The sequence below is a fragment of the Amblyomma americanum genome, chromosome 8 (genome assembly GCF_052857255.1).
Source record: "Amblyomma americanum isolate KBUSLIRL-KWMA chromosome 8, ASM5285725v1, whole genome shotgun sequence".
Taxonomy (NCBI): domain Eukaryota; kingdom Metazoa; phylum Arthropoda; class Arachnida; order Ixodida; family Ixodidae; genus Amblyomma; species Amblyomma americanum.
Window position 1 is genome coordinate 69,056,497 of NC_135504.1, and position 12,123 is coordinate 69,068,619.

General features: G+C 44.9%; 1 protein-coding gene across 1 annotated transcript; it reads right to left on the minus strand.

The window, feature by feature from the left end:
• Positions 1 to 544: 544 nt before the first annotated feature.
• On the minus strand, positions 545 to 1,168 carry LOC144102474 (uncharacterized). Its single transcript, XM_077635738.1, has one exon. It carries the CDS (start codon positions 1,166 to 1,168, stop codon positions 545 to 547), a length of 624 nt encoding a protein of 207 aa, XP_077491864.1.
• Positions 1,169 to 12,123: the final 10,955 nt, after the last annotated feature.

Sequence of the window (12,123 nt, forward strand, 5' to 3'; positions counted from 1 at the left end):
AATGCAAAAAAGTAATATTATTTGGAGAAGCATTTATATTGAAATCCCCAACAAAGACACATTCGAGGTTGAGCTCGAGGCTACGTTCAAATATTTCTTCTGCAAACTGCATAAATTGCTTTAAACACCCAGATGGCGGTCGGTACACAAGAGAAAGTAGTATATTAAAATAGTGAATAATGACGCACTCAAAATTTTCATTCACAATGTTATAGTTTGCTAGAATTTGATACGGTAGTTGGCAACGCACATACAGAGCAACACCTCCTCCGCGCTTTGATGAACGGCACGCTGACACACAATCAAATCCCGGCAAGAGAAAAGAGTCGTCAGATGTGAACCACGTCTCACTAAAGCAAATAAAGTCAAACTCGTGGTTTAAATCTGATAAAAACAAAGTAACCTCATCAAATTTATTTCGCAAACTTTGGGCGTTTAAATGAAATAAAGAAAACTTCTGCTTATCCTTGAGTTGCTCACTATGGTGAGCAAAATTGGACATGAATGGCATCGCGTTTGCTTGAAAATACAATTGCCTGTGCTATCACCTCAGATTGGCGAGGTCATCCTTATCGCGGATGACAACTGCTCGTGCACCGGCTTGTTTCCGTACAAGCACCTTTCCATTCACGTGCCAAACGAACGCGTAGCCGGATTCCTTAGCCCATTCTTTGGCAACTGTCAGAAGAGTGCGAGTGTACCGAGTCATATTTTCACACATGTACTTTCCGGTGTTGTCATCACGTAGCGCCTGCCTGTTTGCTAGCCAGGCATCACGAACGTCCTGCTTTGCGAAGCGAACAATTACGCCCCGTGTTTTTCCCGGCTTCGCGGGAAGCCTGTGCAGGGCTGTTATGTCACTCGAGCACACCTCATCAAGTTCCAGTTTTGTGCCTATTTCATTCACTTTCTTTAGTAAGTCCTCGTTTTCCGTCTCTGGTAGACCATGGATTTCGATGTTCAGTCGACGACTGCGCCATTCTAGACTGTCAACGTTCTTATTGAGCTGTGCAATTTCACAGGCCCATTCAGGTTTCTCAAGCCGCTCTACACGCTTCGTGACATCCTTTGTCGACTTTTCTTGGGCTAGAAGACGTGTTTGAAACTCATCAAATTTATCTGAGAGCAGGCTGACGGATGACTCAAGCGACTCAAGCTTGCTGGACATGGCCAGAAGGGAGTCAATTTTACTTTCCATTGAAAACAGCCTAGTGATTAGTTCTCTATCGGACTGCTGCCCGTGCAGTGTATCCTCAGCTTTACGGCTGCCCTTACATGTTTCGCACCTCCAGGCCTTCCAAGCCTTTGCTCGTTTCGAAATGAACGTTTCTTCCGAAACGCCTGAACATGATCCGACATGGTACGTAAATTCACACTCTGAGCAGCACAGTGATTGACAGCTGTCATCAACAGGTTGTCGACATGCGCAACAGCGTAACATGATAATTGCGTGACGCTCAACGGTAGCCTTGGCAGCAGCGGCAGGAACAAGAAGAACTATCGAAAAAACGACCAACCTGCAAATACGTGGAGCAGTAATTCAGGAGACGTGTGCGCTTGTTGCTGCCGCTGCTGCCAATGCCAAGGAAACGCCCCTTGCTGAAAATTCGCCGGACGGTGTCGGTGATACCGCTGACGATTGTTCGTGCTTTGCACCGTGAGGCTCGGCGTTATGCAGGATTCTCGAACGCTGTCCGAGATCGATGTTATTCGTCGTGCACCTCTGGCTCGGCAGCTTGCCCCGTACAGATGTCGGGCACCGTGCTCAGTGGACGGGCTCGGCACCTTGTCTCGCGTACAGATGACAGGCGTCGGTTAGCCTGCAAATACGTGGAGCAGTAATTCAGGAGACGTGTGCGCTGGTTGCTGCCGCTGCTGCCAATGCCAAGGGAACGCCCCTTGCTGAAAATTCGCCGGACGGTGTAGGTGATACCGCTGACGATTGTTCGTGCTTTTCACCTGAGGCTCGGCGTTATGCAGGATTCTCGAACGCTGTCCGAGATCGATGTTATTCGTCGTGCACCTCTGGCTCGGCAGCTTGCCCCGTACAGATGTCGGGCACCGTGCTCAGTGGACGGGCTCGGCACCTTGTCTCGCGTATAGATGACAGGCGTCGGTTAGCCTGCAAATACGTGGAGCAGTAATTCAGGAGACGTGTGCGCTGGTTGCTGCCGCTGCTGCCAATGCCAAGGGAACGCCCCTTGCTGAAAATTCGCCGGACGGTGTAGGTGATACCGCTGACGATTGTTCGTGCTTTTCACCTGAGGCTCGGCGTTATGCAGGATTCTCGAACGCTGTCCGAGATCGATGTTATTCGTCGTGCACCTCTGGCTCGGCAGCTTTCCCAGTGCAGATGTCGGGCACCGTGCTCAGTGGACGGGCTCGGCCCCTTGTCGCGTACAGATGACAGGCGTCGGTTAGCCTGCAAATACGTGGAGCAGTAATTCAGGAGACGTGTGCGCTGGTTGCTGCCGCTGCTGACATCACATACTCGAAAGAGTACGTAACATGCCCCTCTAGCGGTCTAGCAAGACATTTTTTGTCTAAGCTACATAGTGAGAAAAAAGCGAGACATGTTCTTTACGAGCGGGCTACACAGCCTCTGTAAAAGGCGCATGATCGATGGATATTATAATCTGTTGCTTCTGCAAAAGATCACTTGGTTTGGTTTGGTTTATGGGGGTTTAGCGTCCCAAACCGACTCAGGCTATGAGAGATGCCTTATTGAAGGGCTCCGGAAATTTCTACCACCTGGAGTTCATTAACGTGCACTGACATCGCACAGTACACGGGCCTCTAGAATTTCGCCTCCATCGCAATTCGACCGCGGTGGCCGGGATCGAACTCGCGTCTTTCGGGCCAGCAGCCGAGCGCCGTAACCACTCAGCCACCGCTGCGGCAAATGACCACTTCAGCATAATGTTTGGTCATCTAATAGACTTGTGTGCCCAGGTCGGTTCTGAACAGGAGTTGCAACCACTCCTAGTATGGTGCGCCTTACTGCTGTTTTTCTAGTGCATCGCTGATTAGGTGTGTCGTAATATGATGTAGCGGTGTTATTCCCTGTGTTGCGTCTTTTCTTGTGCTTGATTGCTTAGGTGTGCGGTATTATGCATTGCCTTTATTTGAGATTGTTTTCTTCACAATTTGTACTTAGTTCATGTACATAGGGCTCTAATTTTAATTGTAATAAATGCCATGTTTAAAAGAAAAACGCGATAGCCTAGCGGTCTCACGCAGTGGCCAGCGCGGCTTATCTGTTCGCGCTGCCGTGGGTTCGAATCCCTGTCGCGGATATTTATTTCACATATTTTGTTTATTACACTTCTCACACTCGCAAACATCACCAGATCTTGCTCGGAGTTCATCCACAGTAATATTCATTTCGCACTGAAAAATACGGCATCTGCCTTTTCTTAACATGCATATAGTGTACATCGTTTCAAATCGAGCGCTGTTAAGGCCCTATTTTCTTGTTGTCAGGCGTGGGCGTAAAACCGCGCCGCCTTCATTAATCGACATGCAATAACGTCACACATGACCTCACTGCAACGCAATGTGGCAACGCGCCACGCCGAATATTTCTAAGACACAAACGCTAAGCTGGTCTCCATAGTGACGTCACATGCACTCTAAAACACTTGAGGAGGTGTATTAATGTGTAAAAATAGCATATACGCCGTTTCAAAAGACTCTCCATGAATGTGAACTGCTGGAACTACCTTATGAATCTTTATTTTCGACCTTTCTCGATATTCAATGAATACGCTGAATTATAATTTCAATTGTAAATTCAGGAATACAAGTTTTGCCTGGTGGCCGTCATATAAGATAACCACATTGTTTCCGCTGTTCTTGATCGAGAACACGCTGCCAGCCGCTTTCCTGGGAAGCAGGCGTAGCACGTCAGAAGTGCTCCAGAAGAGAACAAAGAGCATACCCACAATTGAAGAAATTTGGCTAGCTGCGCCAGTTTGCAAAGGGCGGCTTTACCGGATTGTAGGCATGTGTTAAAAAAAAAGCTCGAAGCCGCAATTGATGTAAGTATAACGTCAGTACCTGTACTTTCTCATTAGGATCTTAAATTCGTTTAGTATTCTTTAAACCTGCAGAAAATGGCTTTTATTGCTAGATTTAGCTCTCTTGCATACACTGAGAGGAATTTAAAAATAATAAGGGTAGAGATATGTGTTAGCAAATTTTTGTCGCCCTGAGATATGCCTTCACTACATCAACGTCCCCTTATTGTCGTAAACAATCATTACAAAAAAAAGACGATATATTTTTCCTGAGTGCACATTTTGCGATACAAATACTGTAAACCATGAGGCTTCTTGACAAGGGCGCTTTAATGTTAAATGGGCATAAAATGCACTCGAACATATATTGGTTTTGCGTGCCAAACAATCACTGCAGGTTTTGGTGCACCTCACAGTGAAATGAAAATGGCTAATTTACGTCGGCCTGTATTGGTATATAATCAAGTTTAAACGTCGAATAAGGTGCTTTTACTCAACGCCAAATCTTTTATAACCTTAAAGAAAACGTAAATAGCAAATTTCGACGACATCATAAAGCCTATTTGCAGTGAATACGCGACGCTAGGCTGCCCTGTCCGTGTATTTTTTGCTGATAAATACGGAGTCCTTTGTGTCCTTGATATCAGAAGTTTGAATGTAATGCAGGAAAAAACCGACAATTTAAATGCAATTTTCTCACCACAAAATTCTTGTCATGGGACGAGCACGCTTAAACATAATAGAATGAGACACACAAGTTTAGTTACTGAAAAGGAAATTGCATACACTATTTCCCAGAGTTCTCTTACAGGGCATTAACATTTAAACAAAAGGGCTACTTGGCGTTTCCCCATAGGCGAAATTGAATGAGAAACTTTAATATTACCAGTCAGTGACCATAACCAGTGCCTTTGGCCGCGGCTTCGAACGTCATTGAGAGATGCGCAAGGCTCAATAGCTTTCCTTTATACCAATAAAATGAATAGATTTCAAGAGTTATTAATTGGCTCCATGACCCATTTATTAAGTGTGCTGTCTTTCTAAACATTCCGTGGTGAGCGCACTTAGCAGAACGGCGCAGAGCAAAGAATATGAATGCATGTCTCAAAGTGACTTCCTATAACGCTGCCATATCTGGAATTGGCGTCCTTTGAAAGTCGGCACAATAACATTAAGGCATACAGCATTAGACGCACAAGGGGGATAAGAATAGCTACGAGTATGCTTAGAAACAATGCTTGGCAATCTTGGAAGTCGCAGAGTGAAAACTTCAATTTGAGTGGCAGCAAAACTTCCCCTTTTATAAGAGAGACAACTCCCAACGCCTCATTCCATCTCGTAACCATTTGGCGGGCTCCTTTTGGAAGTGCCATCTACGTTATCTGCCCAGCTGCCAACCATGATAGCGGCGTTAAACGTAAGCGCTGATTAATGTAATTTTGTAGGCCTATTGATCGTTTTATGTCCCCCTGCGTAGCTGTCGGAAAACGCGCGATTTCAGGAAAAACAGAAAGGCAGTATGAAAGAATACACCACCTTTTTTTTTTACATAGAAAACAAAAACTCGAGAAGGCTCCATCCGCTGACCCGCCGCCGCTCCCTGCATTGTCAAGAAAAAAGCTGGAAAAGATCGCAGAGGCCGACACAGATTTTGCTGCAAAAAATACGTCCGCTAAGTTCTCTCCTTAGAACTGGAATCCCGGATTGATTATCAACACCTGATGTATTTCAGACTTGTTCAGCAATCCCGAGTTGATAGAATTGCGCCATGTAGTGCTATTTTCGTTTTGTCTATTTGAGGATAACGAATAAGTGGGAATGGAATATTGTGTAGACACTGACGTGACGTAGCTTCGGCGTCAGGTGCTCCAAAAGCCCCATTAAAATTGATTGGTTACATGTGTCTTACAGTTACCCTGCCACATTGCTCTTTGGCATGCAAGAGTGCGAGAGGTTTTTGACAGTCTGTTTTCCTTTGTAACCTTCCCTTATTTGGATATTTGTGCAAACCAGGCACAATAACCTATGAGGAGGCTCATACTTTATAAAAGCGTGCCCATTCTCTAGCGGGACATCGGGCAAAAGCGGTTGCACTCATGGACGTCTGAAAAGATGTTCAAAGAAATAATATATCTTTGCAAATGTAGCAGAATCTCAACATTGTCCTCACCAATAAATAAGGGCCAACTTCGAGCTTATAATTATTAGATTACATTAAACTACTCATCGCATGTGGCATATAAGAAGCAAGGAGTCATCTCTAGTAACATCAACGAACAACATATATTCTTCCTTGTGCAATCGTTCATCAACTATTACGGTGCATTCTAAAGAAACAGTTAGTCGTCAATTCAAACATGGTTCCCGCATTACTTTTCATTGATTACAAATGTTTTCCAAAGGAGCTTTATGCTAATGTAATACTTACTTTGTTCTCATGTGCTTTGTTTTCTAGTTTCAGAATTTTCAGGTGCTTTTAAGGTTTTATACATAAGCGAGCATCGGTCTACCATGTGAGAGCCGACATCAAGCAATGCGTCACCAGTGATATGCCCATGAACGAAATAGCCACTAGAGCAGCCTTCAAGTCGAGGCTGAGCTCCTGCAGGTAACTTTTGGGACTTCACAAAAGTGAAGCGAGTGTTTATCAAGGTGCCTATAAGGCCGAGACTGAGAACGTCTACGCAAACAGCGGCATCTCGTCATATGTAAACAATGTGTTCCGGTTTGCAATTAAAACAAATTGGAACTGACCAACATATTTACGCACTTAATACGCTCCAACTGCGGTTTTGGTGAGTTAATAGCTAGAGGAAAAAACACACCCGAGCGTTACATCGAGCAAGCCAGTCAAAAGGTGAGTGGTAGATTTTCACGGTGTTTAGTGACTATGGCGCTATTCAAATGGAAACGTTCTGCACATTAATTTACTATTTCGTCAAGTACATTGATGGCAAGCTTCGCACCGTCGTTCACAGCCGATGCCCTGCATACGTAAGCCAAACGTATAGGCCTATCCCCAAACTGGGCCCCACCTTTTTCGGCACCCTTGGATTAAATTAGCGGGAGCTTTGCAGCGGGAGGGCTACCTTCATCCAAGCCTCCTTTATTGATTTCGTAACAATTGGGCACCTACTAGCCAAATCCTCTCTCAGGCTTGTAGACATAAGGATATAACCACAAAGCCATGAGAATCAGTCGATTTCGGACATTAGTTAAACAGCCTCTCGAAGGGTATTTGTCTCTTCCTTCTTGGGTTCCTTTCGACCACAACAAGTAAAGAACTCTCGCTAATTCCTAAATTCGTAGGGTTACCTGAGACCTCGCACGCGTACGTGTAGGAAGGGCGCGACGAAATTGTGTCACGAGGTTACGTCATGATAGCTGAAACCGAAGCCTCTCGCATTCGTTGGCATGAATGGTGTTTCGAAGATGGAAAACTCGAGACGTCCATAAACAGCAGTTCATAGACGGGCTGGGAGAGGGACGTTTCTCTTATTATTGTCCATAATCCAGCCATCTGCAATCAATGAGGTTATGGATCAGCTGGACTAGGAGCAACAGCAACATATTTCGGATTCAGAATATTGACGCGGCAAGCCAGTTATCACAAGAGCTTGACGAGAAGAGACTAATGGATTCCAACAACGGGGCGCCAACAATATAGACACGTTTCTGCGGTGTTCCTAGATGCTAAATACAAAAAGAAACAACAAATGAGCCAGATTTGTTTTGGAGGCAGCGGTCTTTATTCCTTTTTGTGTTTAGTGCGGCTACAGCGTTCATTTGTCAACGGCTTTCAAAATACGTTTTCAGAGAATAGGCTTAGTGTTCGAGTGATTTACAGCCGCCTGAAATCTTTGCTCTCCTTTTGTTTTGGGGGCAGACGGGCTATCATAGAAAGGACTGCATTTTGTATCCATGGACCGCACCGAGCTCGTTGAATTCACTCCAGCCCACTTGTTTCTAAGCACATCTATACATCTGAAAACTTGCCTGGAGGATTTCAACGAGCAATCTTGCTGAAAAAACATACATTTTCTTCCATACTCACTTTTGGAATAGCAGACATTACGATTTAAAAGCGCCATCTGTACTGAGTCATATCAAATTCCGCAAGGCACTGAGCCCTACGGGACAATGAAAGGTGATGTCCATACATAGCGTGTCACTCTTCGTGACAGAAATGTCAGTTTATGCTGTCAATAATCCCGGGTCTCATTTGCGTGCCGCAAGACGACTATGCTTTCCGGATGCTACGAAACGAGGCGGGAAATTCCGCATCTTTAAATCGTAGCCCATACGTGGTCACTAGAGTCACTAAATAAAGACTTAAGGTACCGGCACTCTTTTCTCCTGTTGTTCTGTGCCGCCGCCACGATCATTGGTCAGTTTGCATCACGTGATGTTTGTTTACACTGCGACGGTTCATGGGGGCTGCCATTTTGTGGCTTATGCGTTTTCAGTCGGGCAACTGTGGTAGTCCTAGTGCTGCGACGCTGCGGGTGCTGCCGGCGACCGACTCAGTGACCAGGGATTCCGCGCCTCGCAGCATTTCAGCTCCGCACAACGAAAGCATAAACTGAAGGCAACAGCTGTGCCGTTTGCATCTGAGCGGCTCCATGCCGTACGGCTACGATCCCCGCCACAGCGCAGGGTGGCTAACAGCGTTGTTTACAAAATGGCCGGGCCAAAGTTAGCGGCGAGGTCGCCGAAGCGGCAATCTGGCAACAATGATAAACAACAAAATGTCCGCCCCTGCTTACCGCCGTGCTGCAGTGACGGTACTCTAAGTCTTTATTTAGTGACTCTAGTGGTCACCATAAAGACTTAAACATTACTATTACGTGTTCGTTGTAATATCCACCGACGCATGTACCGAAGCACGTTTACTTTCCTTTCCTTTTTGTATATTTATTAATAGTGTGTAGAATAACGCTGAACCTAACAATTTGAAAGCCGTTCTTAACTGAGAAAAATTAATTAACAGGGCAGGGGTGACGGAATTGTAAAATCACTAAACATTAAAAAGACTATCCCTATAGCCATCCCACGAGATACACTGATGGAAGCAATGCTGAACGGGGCTGAAAACAGATTCCTTTACTTCCACAAGCTTCTACTGTTAACACACCTGGCCCCTGATTACGCAACACAGTAAATCTTAAAACAGTTTCGGAACAGTCTCAAAGCCTTTCGCCTATTGGTCGACCCTGACCGGCTGACATTTGGCTTTTGAGACTATTTTCAGATTAAGAGCGTTACAGAATCCAGGCCCTGAAGTTGGTCCAGGCTGTGCACAGGACGTAGGTGAAGAGTGTGATGTCTCTATGGAATGCAAGTAGGCGCCTGCACACAATGGCACTCTAGCATAATCTAGTGGCTGTTGCATAACCGGGCATCGAGACAGAAGTGTAGAGAAGGAGAAAGAGGTTGATGTTTGCATAAAAAATGCGCAAATGTCACTTACCAGTGACTGGGGCAACGCATGAGAGATACTTCAAAGCAGGGCACTAATAAGGAACAGGCATCTAGCGCATATGTGCATGCATTCACTTGGTCACAACGCTCGAGAGTAGAGCTGATAACCCTGCCACTACAACGACCTTGGAGATTGCGTGATTCAGGTCATAAAGGCAGCCATCCTTGCTGCCCCTTTCCTTGAATACTTCTTGAATTGTCTCTCGACCTTGAATTAAAATACTTAAAAGCTTCCTTAATAGTTCAAAATGCCAGTTTCTATCAATGACTACACAATGTGGCCAAGTTCCCACCTGGTACTCGTTAACTAGCGTTACTATGCAGAAAATGTGCGCGGTCCCAGCCCAGGGTCTACCTGGCGCTTCGTCGCATACGCTCAGGGTCCTGTGCATTTGTTGTTTGATCACCCTCTCGAGCTTGAAGCTTTGATTCAAGGTCACATTTGGTTTGGCTTTATAGGATGGACGTCCCAAAGGGGCTCAGTCTATGAGGGACGCCGTAGTGGAGGGCTGCGATAATTTCGACCACCTGCGGTTCTTAACGGGCACTAACAATGCACAGTACACGGAACTTTCACATTTTTCCTCCATCGAAATGCTACCGCAGTGGGCGGGTTCGAACCCACGACTTGCATGCACTGTGTGATGTAAGTGCACGGTAAATAACCACGGGTAATGGTAGTTATACGGAGCCCTCCACTAAGGAGTCACTCAAAGGCTGAATCGCTTTAGAAGCTTCATCCTATAATGTTAAACAAAATGTGCCATAATTCTATTTGTCTCCTATTCAAACCTGTACATATTTTTCAATAGGGTTGAATGTTTCGAATGCCTCCACAGTTCCTCATGGATACGAATGGTATTTAATCTGAATGCAGCTAAAAAATTTCACAGGAGTGGAAGCAAAAAACTCTATACAATGGTGCCACGGTCAGTGCTATTTGAAATGATTTGTGCTGAGTATGGCTATAAGTATAAACTCGTCTAAACTTCACTGTAAACATATTCGCATCAATACCAAAGAAAAAACTGAATTGCCAACTCTAGTAGCTCAGGGTTGCAAGGCATGCTTTACACTTAAATCTTGCGACCATCTTCTTGAGTAGTCTGCGGTGTAGTAGACTTGCGCTCAAGAAATTACAGTCTGTGGATCTCCTTTAAAGCATTTAATTTTACTTCCTTTTCTTATGTGCTCATTTCTATGGTGAATGTTATGATTTGTACTGTGTGCATCAATCTGCAGTCCCTTGCTAAATCATCTCAGTTTTGTTGGCCTGCGAAATATAGAGTTATTTCTTAGTCCTGGTGCACCGTGCTGCAATACAGTCAAGCTGAAAAGGGCCACCGAGGATATTTCTGTTCATGTGATGTCGCCTCTTTCTGGGTCTTCCTGTAAAATGGCGGCTGTCATAACAAAATGAACGTGTCGGGCAGAATTTCAGGAATCTGCGCTTGAAATCCTGAAATACGTGATTTAAAATGGCGCTTAAGGTAATGGCGCCATGACACTTGTAAATATGGGTGCAGTGCAGAGTAGCCAACTTCTGCATATTTCTCATCTCTAACCTGCCAGTAGTCACATGGCAAGACGGAAAACAAAAATTTATCTTCACTGTTTACACTCTTAAGTAAGTCCTTAGGTCTCTAATTTAGCTATAGCAACCAATGTGTCACATTGATAAGGGATAAAATTTGGCATCCAAATCAAACGGCCTGTCGAAGAGTTCCAGCTGGCCTCTTAATTTTAGTGTGCATAATGCTGGCTGCTTTCTCGCTCTGCAGAAAAACAAATGGATAATTTTACAGCACTAAAGGCTTTCTGCAGCTGCGTTGGATTTTCGTCAGACACGTGTTACTAACATTCAACTAAAAAACTCCGCAGCTATCTTTATTAGGCTGGCAAAGAATTAGCTGCGAAAGTGTTTTAATTTCCATTCTCTGAATTGTTTCTAATGTTTGCAGCTGGTTTCTGCGGGAATATTCGACTGGACCCGAACTTGAACGCGCCGGAGGGTGATCGGATGAAGTTCTTCAAGATGTATTTGGATGACTCCTGATGAGCGCCTAGTGACAAGGAAATAAAATGCTTGGCAAGACACATTCTTGGAGAAATGCCCCGTGTATAAACACCTGCACACGTGCCGCCTTTTTATTGTGTACTTATACAAGTCGCGATAATGTGCAGCGGGATGGTTTGTGCAACAATGGGCATCTTCAAGTAAATGAGCAACAGCTGTAGTTGTGCACCGCGAAGCTGCACCACCGTTAGATAACTTGGACCAGTTTATGTTGTCAGACATGCAAGATGTGTAATCATCGCTGTGTATGAGATCACGACATTTACACAACGCGTAATACATCATGCAGCTGTTTCACGTCATTGAAATGTATGAAAATATTTAGTCATGATATAAACTGCAACTTTATCATAGAGAAACTCGTAAACGAAAGTTGTATGATGCAGCACTCAAGCCTTGTGATACAAACGTGATAAAGTTTCTTCAGCAGGTTTTGTTATTCGTTTCTGGCGGGCAGTTGTGATCTGTTAATATGCGCAACAGGTTCCCGTGCAAACCTGTCTGAAGAGAATCTTGCCCGCAATAAAGAATTGCGAAGCAGACCAC